General features: G+C 45.1%; 2 protein-coding genes across 2 annotated transcripts; one reads left to right on the top strand and one right to left on the bottom strand.

Annotated features, from left to right (window-relative positions):
• Positions 1–3,961: 3,961 nt before the first annotated feature.
• On the top strand, positions 3,962–5,705 carry LOC101778447. Its single transcript, XM_022823690.1, has 2 exons — positions 3,962–5,020; positions 5,116–5,705. Exon 1 carries the CDS (start codon positions 4,039–4,041, stop codon positions 4,816–4,818), a length of 780 nt encoding a protein of 259 aa, XP_022679425.1. The 5' UTR covers positions 3,962–4,038; the 3' UTR covers positions 4,819–5,020; positions 5,116–5,705.
• A 2,715-nt stretch (positions 5,706–8,420) lies between these two features.
• Positions 8,421–12,350, bottom strand: LOC101779237. The gene is made up of 5 exons (XM_004952273.2): positions 11,948–12,350; positions 11,623–11,847; positions 9,436–9,461; positions 9,072–9,358; positions 8,421–8,774 (listed from the first exon to the last, which is right to left on the bottom strand). Exons 1-4 carry the CDS (start codon positions 12,305–12,307, stop codon positions 9,133–9,135), a joined length of 837 nt encoding a protein of 278 aa, XP_004952330.1. The 5' UTR covers positions 12,308–12,350; the 3' UTR covers positions 8,421–8,774; positions 9,072–9,132.
• Between the last annotated feature and the right edge of the window lie 17 nt (positions 12,351–12,367).

Raw genomic sequence — 12,367 nt, 5'->3', positions numbered from 1 at the left:
GATCGTTTTAGTTTTTTCCGGTGCATAGTTTTTGCTATGTATCTAGATATATACTACGTCTAAATACATGACAACACCTATAAACTTAGAAAAGTCAAAACTACTTCCAATTTGAAATGAAGTGAGTACTTTTATTAAGCCGTCTACTTTCACTCCGTACTAAAAAAACATAGATGCTTGCGGGTTGTAACATCACTAGTTTTTGTTCTAAAAATATTTGAAAAAGAACGCTCAAGCACCTCGCATGCACAAAGTTAAATTGCTTACCATCTCACATGAACAATCTAATAGCAATGTCATTTTCTTTCTTTGTGCCTTGTTATCCGAAAGTTTAGATAAGGGGTAGATAACTGCTCAGATTTAGACATTTAAAGGACTTCGAGTGACAAGGTTTTTAGCTATAAAGTTGTAGTCCAAAGTGATGTTTCTTTCATCTGATTTTGTATGAATGTTCTATGAATTTCGAATCTCTCACTGCAATTGTGAAATATACACACCTGATCAAAAAAAAATGATTAACGTATTGCATATGAAATGTATGAAAAAATTGTGATACTACACCTGATCATCTCTACGGATATATTTAGACTATAATATATGTTGTTTTTAAGTTGGTTCATGCCTAAAGCATGAACGCATAGCCTTTGTTCGTAATTTATGTGGAACGTGAAAAATTAAAAATATTCATGCACGGATGAAAAAAATCCTATATAAGAATTGTTGTTTTTCACAACATCTGCAACTTTATTTTAGTTGAACTTCTATATTTGTAGTCATTCTTATGTCTAAATAATCATCTAAAACTTTGGCAAACAAGGGAGAAAGGGGAACATCACACCGTTGTCATAAACGAAGCATGGGTCAAAAATATTTGTTTACTTTTTAGGTCATGTTTAGTTACCTCTAACTCCCAACTTTGACACTATGCAAAAAGAAGATTCCCCATTACATCAAACTTGCGGTACATGCATGGAGTACTAAATATAGATGAAATTAAAAACTAATTGCACAGTTTTGTTGTACTTTGCGAGACGAATCTTTTGAGCCTAATTAGTCAATATTTGGACAATAATTCACAAATACAAACGAAACGCTATAGTATGCTACAGTGCTGGAACAGGAATTTTGCATCTCCCAAATTGGCCAACTAAACAAGACCTTAGTGTTTAAGTTCTAATTTTTCCACAACTAATACATCTATATTTTTTGCCACTAGTACATCAATTTTGCCACAAGTGTCTATTTTTTTCAAAAAGTATTTGTATTATCTGTTCGTGGCTAGAAGTGACAGTTAAAGTCAATTTTGTAGTTTAGCTCCGAAACCATTGTGATGCTGATTTTCACGAACACAAGTTTACAGTTGAGTCAAAAGCTGACTATACAAATAGTTATGAACCTGAAAATAGAGCAAACATAACTCTAGTACATCTATGCCAGAACTACAACGTATGAAAAGCACGGTCATTCCATTCCATTCACTTGCAGACACATAATAATGACATTGATGTAGAACTTGAAGTGGCAAGTATGGCCGCCCTCAAGGTTTCAGCATAGATCTGCAGTAATAGAAATTCATAAATGTCTAAAGTATAGTAACTTGTGTGGAGATGATAATGCATTTTATGATGTCGAGTGGATTCTACATGATCCCAATGAATATATCGCATTAACTAATAAGGTCATGTATGAATATATCGTATTAATTAATGATTATAGTGCAAACTACATGTCACATTATGCTTTGTTCGCTATATGTTCAAGGATAAAAAAATCCTAAGGGCACGTACAACGCATTGACGGCTGCCGTCTTCGCATCCTACGTGTACACAGTTGAATGCGAAGAGAGAATGCTGCTATCGTCTCGTGAGACGACGGCCGCGGTCCGTTCTCCCAGAATCAATCGCTGGCTCGACGCGCGTTGTATGGTTCGTCTCGAGCCGATGATGTCTGCGACTGATCCGTTGCGGCGAGAGTGTTTTGGTGGGAAGAAATCACTGGTGGCGCCAAAAATCCGACCCCAATATGTTGTGCAGCACCATGCGGCAAAAACAGCCAGCGACGGCGGCGGCGGAGACGCGAAAGTTGCTCGATGCGGTGGCGGCACCGGAGCAGAAGGCCGCAGCCGTGAAGCTACGGCACCGGTGCGCACGAGCACTAACCTGCCTCCTGCGCTGCCCGCTTCTCGCCCGCCGCTGGCTAAGCCGCGCCGGCCGCCGAGCGTTGAGCCATGCGCTGCCCGTCGACCCTGCGCCGCGCTCGGCGGCTGCCGGCCAACGCACGAGGCCCCCACCCGTCGAGCCGCATGATCTACTGAGTCCGTCAGGACCCGGGAGAGATCGAGACGAAAGAGAGAGATCGAGATCGAGTAATCGAGAGGGGGACAGAGCTGTAAGCCAAGGAAGTCACGGCCTCAAGGTCACGGGATGTATTGCAAATATCAATTATTATAAATATATATTATATTTATACTTCTATGTTAAATTCATGTGTCAATGATTAAACCCAAATTGCATTCTATCATATAAGCAATAAAATGGCTACACATATCAAATTTACACTTGATCACCATGATTTATGTGCCCATGAATGGATTAAATACTTCGCAGACAACCTAAAAGACAGATCTCTGTACAGATTGTCTGTTTCACTGTCTGTATGCAACATGTCATGGTTCTGCAGACGGTAGCCGTCTAAACTGTTGAACGTGCCCTAAAGGTGTGTGGATAGTTGGGCTTTGGAGTCATATAGGTAATGAAGAAGCTTGGTTATTTCAATCATGACATGAATGAGTTCTTGGGTCTCACAATGCCATGGCATTTAATTTAGGGGTTGTTTGGATACTAGGTGCTAAACTTTAGCAGTGTCACATCGGATGTTCAAATGCTAATTAGGAGGACTAAACATGAGCTAATTATAAAACTAATTACAGAACCCTGTGCTAATTCGCGAGATGAATCTATTAAGCCTAATTAATCCATCATTAACAAATGGTTACTGTAGCACCACATTATCAAATCATGGACTAATTAGGCTTAATAGATTCGTGTCGTGAATTAGACTCGATCTGTGCAATTAGTTTTGTAATTAGCCTATGTTTAATACTTCTAATTAGCATCCAAATATCCTATGTAACAGGTGCTAAACTTTAGCAGGAAATATCCAAACGGAACCTTAGTTGGTACTCCATTGTGTTGGGTCAAATTGTTACCACTTTCAACGCATCACTATGCCAGTGTTCCATCGTAACAGTTTGTTTTTTTTTCACACCAAGTTCACTAAAATCCATCCGTTATTGTATAACCAACACCTTCATCATGGCACAAACCTTCACGTAGGAAGAGAAAGCGGTACATCGAGAAAGCAGTACATCGATACATAGGTCATCTATTGTTTGGATACAGAACCTTGGTCGTCGTGTATCGAGAACAACAAAAATGCATTCACTTTCTCCCTTCTAAATTATAGGCTGTTTCTCTCCATTCTATAAATTGTTCTAAATACGTAGATCTTGCTATGTATATAGAAATAATCTATATTTAAGTGCATAAAAAATTATGCATCTAAAATTCTAAAATAACCTACAATTTGAAACTGATGGAATGGAGTGTTCTTAACGTAACCCACCTCTCATAAAAATACATTATGTATTATTAATTTATTATGTACAGTTATAGTGACCACACCTTTACCACTGTCACCCTGTTCAGATGATCGATGATCCCACTAGGCGATTTCAAAATTCAAACTTCAAACAAGAATATCTTCGAGCCGCAAGTTTCTCTAGGAAGAAAAAGGATATGTACTCCGTCAAAACTCGAAAGGCCTCAGGCCATCAGTCTTCCCGTGGAAGCCAATCCGTGCTGCCGATCGGTTTCCAAAGACACCAATCTTCCACCGGAAGGAGCCCAAGGCACAAAATCAAACCGCCCCCGCACTAACGTTAACCCCCACCAATCTCGCCACCTCATCGCCTCCTCTTCTCCCCACTCCCGATCTCCCCTCGTCCCCTCCCTTCCGCAGGAGGAACTCATCGCCGCCATGTCGTGGCACCAGTACCACTCCACCTCCTCCGCGGCCTCCACCTACGGCCGCTACGTCCACTCCTACGACCCCTACTTCGACGACGACGACGGCGACGTCAAGCCGGCAGTGGTGGAGCACTGGCGCCGCGACCAGCAGGCCGCCTACAGCTTTCCCGGCGTGGTGGAGGAGGACGTCAAGCCTGTGAAGCCCGCGAAGCAGCCTCGGCCACCTGGCGGGGGAGGAGCGGGAGGCCGCCGCATCCACGACGGAGACGACGGGACCGCGCTCTCCTGGCCCGCGGCGGAGCAGTTCCGCTCCACGCTACGCACGCAGGAGTCCCTCGCCGGCCTCCGCGCCAGGTACGGCGTCCCCGAGGGGTTCGGCCTGATCCCCGCGGGCGCCTCCCAGTCCGCGTGCGACCCGCCGCCGCAGCCCAGGGGCCGGGGCGGAGCCGCCGCGTCCGCGGTGCCGATCTGCGTGCACGCGCAGGCGTTCGCGGCGGGGATGCGCCTACCGCTGCACCCCTTCGTCGCCGGCGCGCTCGCGCACTACGGCATCGCGCCGTCGCAGCTGGCGCCCAACGGCTGGCGCGTCCTCGTCGCCTTCGCCGTGCTCTGCCACTTCCGCGGCGCGGGGGCGCCGTCGCTGCCCGTGTTCCGCCACTTCTTCGCCCTGGCGCCGCTGCCCAAGGCCAAGGGCTGGTACTCCTTCCGCGGCAGGGAGAGCGTGCCGGCGCTCTTCACGGGGCTCCCCAACTCCACCAAGACGTGGAAGGAGGAGTTCCTGCTCGTGTAGTCGCCGCCCGGCGCGCCGTGGCGCTGCCCCGTGCGCTGGGGTGCGCCGTCCAAGGAGGCCACCAGCGACCCGGCGCTCACCGAGGCGGAGGCGGCCGTGCCGCGCCGCCTTGCGCAGGGCCACGGCGTCGTCGACCTCAAGACGTACCTGTCCGAGAGCAACCTCGTCGCCGCCAAGATCAGCCGCGTACCAGCGTGTTCCGGTACGTACTAGTCCATGTACAGGCACATTCGGGGAACAGAAATTTTGCAGTACAGATCTAGAAATGGTTGCTTGTTTTGTACGCGCACTGTGCAGGGACGGAGGCATCTCGTGTCCATCCATCGCCCCCAGCCAAGAAGAAAAAAGCGGCGGCAACGGCGTCTGCTGCTGCTAGTGGTGGACCGAGCGGAGAAGCACTTCGTTCAAAGCTTCAGGCGAAGGAGAGAGCTCTCGCGCAGGCCAAGGGCAAGATCAGTAAGTTGGAGGAGGAGCTGGGCAAGGCTAAGGCGAGGGAACTCGCCGAGGCACGGCAGGCATTGGCGTACGAGAGGAAGCTCGGGACGCAGGTGATCAAGGCTGAAGGCGGCAATGGCGCCGGGGCTTGCAAGCGTCGCCGTAGCGCCCAGTGATCCACATCGTCCGCACGCCGCAGCCCGCAGCTCCACGCGAGCCGGCGAACCGAGCGCGACAACGTTTTCCTCCTTTCGTAGCATTTCGGCATGGTCTTTTTAGTTTTTATAGGAGTCCGCTACAGGTTTCTGCGTAACCTGCATTGACGACGATGTCTGATTTCGTTGAGTCAGTGTTGCAACGAAGAAGTGATGAGTGACGAACAAGTAGCCAGTAGTACATCTGCTTGTTGAAATGTTATCTATCCGTTCTCGCATTGCTAAATGCTAGTTGAACACCTGAAATTGCTTACAATCTGCTTCTCTGGACATGCTTTGTTAGCTGATCAATCAAGTTTCGGCTTTCTACGATGATATATGTGCTGCCCATGCCTGATTGGAGTGCATGTGCCATTCTACCATTTACTCTGCTGGTGGTGTTTATTTGCAACACAATGCGCCATTCTCAAATCTGAATCTGAAATTGAACGAGGTTTTTGTTTGCGTGGTTCTTGGAATTTCAGAATTCAAGGAGCTGCTCTAATAGAGTTCGTGTAGGCTACGGGCCTGTTTGGATACCCTGTGTTAAAATTTAACATTCTCAAATAGAGTGCTAAAGTTTAACACATTAGGGTGTTTATTTGATGTGTTAAACTTTAACATCTTTGGTGGGAAATGACTTCATTGCCCCCTCATTTATGGCCGGCGGAGAGAGAGGGAGGAGAGAGAAGGGGTAACCTGGGAAAAAGTGGAGAGGGGGACCACTTTTAACACTTTTAGCAAGTTTTAACATCCTCTCCATGTGTTTATGAAAAATGGGGTGTTAAACTTTAACACCTTACTTTTAACGTAAGTGTTTGGATAGGAAATTGTTAAAAAGTGTTAAAAGAAAGGCCTACGTTGTACTCAGGGCACGTACAACGCCATTAAATGCCTCGCATGTTTACGACCACGTTTAGCTTACGTGTACCAAAGTAAATGAAGACAGAGAGAGTTGCCGTCGCCTGGCTAGGTGACGGACGGGGCTCGTGCTCCCAAACCAAAAATCCACAAGGCGAGGGCCGTTGTACGGGGTACTCCCAACCAACGACGGGTCGGTTTGATCTGCTGCGGCATCTTCGTTTTGGCGGGGGCAATTCCACTGATGGCGGCAAAATCAACTTCCACGCATGCCATTCCAGAGCTGTTCCATCCCCTTTCCCCTCCGGATTCCATTGCAGAGACATGAGTAGCGGCGGCGGCGCGATGCTAGATGCGGCGGCAGTGCCGGATGGAAGGCCTCGGCCGCGTAGGGGCGGGAAGGGTGCGGCCATGACACGGAAGCGCGGCGGCGGCTAGCGTAGGGACTCGATCTGCAGCTGGCGGTGCCCTGATGGTAGCGGCTAGCTCGGGGCCTCGATCTGCCTTTGGCGATGCCCCTGATGGTGGCGTCCTCAAGATTCAGATGTAGCAGGATGGTAACACTTCATTCCCTTTTTTGAAACGAAAGACTTCAGTCCCTTCATTTATGTCTCTTCAAGCTTTGGTTCTTGAACTAATTGTACGAAGAAATTAACTTTCATGAGTTTGACCTTACTAGCTTCTGTATTTACTTGGACGTTGCTCGTGCTACCTTTGTTGTATGTCAATTGGTTCAGGAAGAACCACCAATACAAGACCCCCATGATTTTTTGACACTCATAAAATAGTTGGATAACGTCAGTTTTCATATACATGGTTAATCTTTTGTTTCATGCATCAATGTTGCCCAAAAACATAGTTTTGCTTGCAGCTAGAAATCTGCCTATTATTTATCAGTGTCGCGTACCACAGAAGTCCAGATAAGTCTCAGCGTATACTAAATTTTGGATTAGATTTGTAGTGACAGCAAGTTGTTTTCAGGTTTATAGAAGGGACATTTTCTGTAACCAATGTTGTGGGTTCAGTAAGCAATCTGCTACTTCTCTTAATTAATCTCTGATATTAATGATCATACTGTATCATGCCATATCTGTCAAATGTTTCTGATACATATATAGAGCACCAGGGATTCAGTAGAAATGTGTCAAATGCAGTAGATTGTAGTTGTTTCAAGTCTGATCACATACACGAGGAAAATGCTTTCACTTGATGGTTGATTGCTGGTCCATAGGTTCTTCAAGCTGTCATTCTAATTTCCAGGATGATTGCACACATGAATTGTTTTTCACTGTCGGCTAGCTGTTTACTAAATGTTTCCTAACATGTTAATTGTTTGTCATTGTTGCTTTGTTCAGACGAAGGATGGTGTTAGCTAAGGCTCTGCATGGCAGCTTCAAACTATTTTAACTAGTGTCATGGTGTAGCTGCTCTCTATTGCAATTAGTTTAACTAAATTTGTATTGTTCATGTTATGTATGTATTCCGAGTATCTGTTGCTATAAATATATATTATACTTATGCTTCTAAAAATTTCAAGTGACTTGTTTGAATACATTGTGTTTTCTAAAAAGCAACAAAATAGCATACAAAGATCAAATTATACTTCATCACCTGCCCATACACGAATTAAATATTACACAGACAGCCTTATAGACAAGCCACTGTATAAGTTGTTTGTTTTGTTGTCTGTGCATGATCTCTAAAGCACTTGCAGACGGTAGCTATCTAAACTGTTGAACATGCCCTCGTATACTATGCATGAAGGATAGTATAATGTCTGCAAGCCATGCTATCTAATCCTGATCCGCAATTAATGGCTGAGATAATCAAGATGTAAAATACTTCATTAGAACAACCCTTGTCTTCAATATGCAGTTAACCAACAGATTTTTTTTTCTTGAACAGTTAATGGTCCTGTTTGGATACGCTTCTCCAAGCCACGCTTGGATTATAATTTAAACGAAGATTTTCTCTTTTCGCTTCTCGTAGTTCAAATATCTGAAGCAGCTTACCACATAAGCGAGAATCGGTGAAAATAAGCAAAACGTTTAGTGAGATTCTCACTTATTTCCACAATAAGCCGCTTATAAGCGGAAACAAACGGGGCCAATATTTGTCTACGATTTAGCCACTGGAGGGAAACATAGACATTTCCTCCTTTATTGTTCTACTGAAAAATGATTAAAAATCCAAAGAAACCTCTTTGTTCATAGTGAGAATAAATGTGCAAAATATACAGCAGAAGATTTATAAAATGTTAAACAAATGACTACTCTACTTGAAGCCTTTTTATTGTGGCACCAAGTGATGAACAGAGAGCCTCCAGCTTGCAAATGGATGAGGATTGATACACCTGAATACTGGAAGAAACTAAGCCCAGTTGCCTGATAGCTCTAGCAGCCTTGTGGGGCACACGAACCACTTCGCAACACCAGCTTTGCTTGACAGCTCCTGTTATCCATACACCTATGAATATTTGGAAGACAGCACCGTAAGTTTTTAAAGAGAGATTCTAACAGCAAGGAAGTGTGATAATGTAACGTTGTTAGAAACATTTCCTACAAAAAAGTCCTAACCCCTGAAGTAAAGATGGCCAGTGGGGATCAGAAATCTTGCAGAGAATGTAACAAGTACTACTTTGCAAGTCAGATCAAAATGTTGGAGTTTCATTTAATATCTTATTACTAGCCTAATTGTGACTTTTTAATTGAGATTGCATCCGCAACTATGTTCTATCTCAAGATGGGAAAAAGGAATGCTTACAATGATTGTCCAATTATATGTACCCTCAGGTTTTCGCTATTGCATTGCACGGCCAACTCTGCTACTCTGCTGAGTTTTTACTCTTGTCAGATATCTGCTGCAAGTCACTACTAGCTGATTCACTGTTACTTGTGTTTGATTGTTCGCTAATCTTCCCTGTAGAGGAGCTATTGGAGTCATCATCCATGATAGATTGGAAAGTGAGTTGGAGGGAATACAAAATCAACCCCACTGCATTGATTCCAAAGACAGAAGTTGCTAGGTAGCAAAGCCCAGTGATAATTGTTCTGAAAAAAGAGCAACATTTTTAGAGCAAGGAATGGCAAGCCAGTGAGAACAAATAGCAAAATAGATGGATTCACACCTTATTGTGATTGTTATCTGACGAACCTGAAAAAATATAATATTGGATTGTATTAGATAATGCGTGATATAGCTATAACAAACCCTACACTTTAGTTATGCTATAACCATACTGAAAATAACAGCTTACAAACAAAATACATTGCACTGTATCATGTATGGTGCACATGATTGTAAGAGAGAAAGGACAGTACTAGTTTCAAAAGCCAAAAACCTCACTGAAACTGACACATGTCTAATGTTAGATGATATCCACATACAATATTTAACTTCAGAGACCTCGTACAAACATACAATGTATCAACAGGATGACCTGAGACATATGTTTAAGGGTCTGTTTGGTAGAGCTTCACCTGGAAGTGATTCTCTGCTCTAAGGAAGAAGTGAATCAGGAGAAGGTGGCTTCTTTTAGCTCCCAGCATTTTAGTTAATTTCAGGGAATTACTCCAGCAGAATCACCCTGCAAACTGCCATTTGGCAGAGCTCCCCCTGGAATCACTTTGGGACTGCTCCGGGAGCTCCGCCAAACAGGCCCTCACGGTACTACGCTAGGTAGATGGCATCTGAATACATACTTCAATAGACGGCATCTGAATACATACTTCAGTCATCTCTTAAGAACATATACCATATTAACATGACAGTACAGTTCAAGCAATCATAGTGACCTCACCAGTTCCTACACCTACAATGAGACATTTTTTCAAGCATCAAGATTCATTGACTTTTGGTTGTTTTCAGCAGTGGATGCCGAACACATCAAACCATAACTCTACAAACAACATTTCCCCTATTAAACAGCAACCAGTACCAAAACTGGTTGTTCTATTGCACAGAAAGAGTTGAAGCATTTTCACTACCCCAAAAAAAAAACATACACTTTGCAGAAAGAACCGTCAATTTGAATTCTCAACTTATAAACTATACATTTTCACAAAAAGAAACAAAGCTTTCTTCTAACTCGATACCATTATGTTGTCTTTTTGGCCCACGAGATGAGATGATTTTATCCAATATGGAAAACTGCAAAGCATGCATGGTTGAGTCCCGCATTTCCTAGGCATGTGGTAGAGAGCACTTTATAAGGTGGACTTTCTTGTCGAACATCAAAGCAAGAAACTCATGGCATGCAAAGACTTGGTTGAAAGAACCCATGTCCATATCTGTGTTTTGTTGCATTAAAATCACATGACTTGTAACTTCATGCGGAGCTGCTAATCCAACTTGATGTTTCTAACCATATTTATCTTTCTGTTGAATCAGTCCAAGGGGTGTTTAAGACTGAATATTCAGTTCGGTTACTTTTTAACTAGGTTTCATTGACAGTTACTAGAGGAAATTGCAGCGTCCCTAAAAGGATATGGAGACATCCAGGCCAAGAAGATCAAATTCCTTCTTTCCTCCATCCTTCTTTCTTGTTTTAAACATCTGTATCCTGGTGTAGTGCTGAACTCTGCCAGCTCTTCTCCCCAACGTGGTTAGCTTAGAAAATATATAGGATATTTTTTAAATGCTAAGTATCGTAGCCACCATGTTTCTTGACAGTGGAGGCCTGGAAAGCCTTCTAGTGCTTGGCATGTGTTCAAATTAGGCCAACCAAGGTAAATGGCACTTTACAAAACGAAGACCAAGTAACTATGGGTGTTCCATAAATTTCCACTCCTAGCTATGTATATATGTTCATCATGATGGCACATACGTATCAAACTCATTTCAGGTAAATGCTTAAAATTGTATTTAATTTTACAGGCATGTGGAGTCAGCTCTGAAATTCAGTGACACAAATAAAATTGAAGCATCCAAAATTGGACTATGCCTATGAGATGGCATGACACAGCCCTTCGCAGCTTCAGTGACTCCACTAGTAATCAAATACTAAAACTGGTGCTCACTGCTCAGGTAGGGTAACAACGGAAACATATTAAGTAAAGGATATTCAAAATGCTTAACTCCAAAACATCCAAAGTCAGGCACAAATAATAAAGTGCGCTTATCCTATCTAACAATTAGTTGAATTGTCTTTCTCACTGAATATTGGTTGGCATTCTTACTTAATTTCTTATTCTAACAAAACAAACTATCACAAGCACGGTACAATCCAATTTGACATTAAAATCGCCAATGATAATGGCAATGAAAGCACTCAACGAACAAAGAAGCGACAAGAAGAAGATTATGAAGAGCTGACCGAGAAGCTGTCGGAAATGGTCTGCCGGTTGAGCGAGGCCTCTATGGTGGTAGTGAACTTGTAGAGGATGAGCGCGATGACCCCCGCCGCAATCCCACCGAGCAGGGCCTGGATGGGTGACGGCGGCTTCTCGGTCTCGATCGGCGAGGCGCTCATCATCCTGAGCCCCTCCAGGGCCTCCTCGGTCAGATTGTTGGGCTTCTTCACTCCGCTCGACCGCACCCTCTGCGGCAACGAATCAACCACGCCAAGAAACGCGTCGGCTTCTGTTGGAGAGCGCGTGCGGAGGGATAGAGAGGGAGGAGGGAATCGATGGAGGCATTACCAGCTCCTTGGCGCGGCGGGCGCGGCGGCGGAGGGAGCGGAAGAGGAAGACGGAGATGGCGCCGGTGAGGAGGAGGCTTGTGGCGGTCTGGAGCGGGGTGGGATTGTCGTCGGTGGAGAAGAGCGTCGGGGCGCGGAGCTCCACGGGGCCCTCGCCTTCGGCGTCGACGGCGCCGGAGTCGGGGGGCTCTGGCTCCGCTGCGGAGGAAGGCGGCGGCGGCGGCGCATCAGGCTCGGCGTGGATAGCGGTGGAGCGGCGGAGGCGGCGGCGGGGAAGAGGGAAAGAAGAGGCGAGGGGGAGGCGGCGAGTTGGTGAGAGGCGGTGGAGATGAACGCGCGGGGAGCAGTGGAGGAGCAGCATGGTGGCAGTGGAGTGTACGGGCTGCGCAGCGGGAGCTCTCTGGTGTTTGGTAGCGAGGAT

The sequence above is a fragment of the Setaria italica genome, chromosome I, assembly GCF_000263155.2.
Source record: "Setaria italica strain Yugu1 chromosome I, Setaria_italica_v2.0, whole genome shotgun sequence".
Lineage (NCBI taxonomy): Eukaryota > Viridiplantae > Streptophyta > Magnoliopsida > Poales > Poaceae > Setaria > Setaria italica.
Note: the sequence above shows the minus strand (reverse complement) of the source record. Positions and strands in the feature narration are given on the sequence as shown.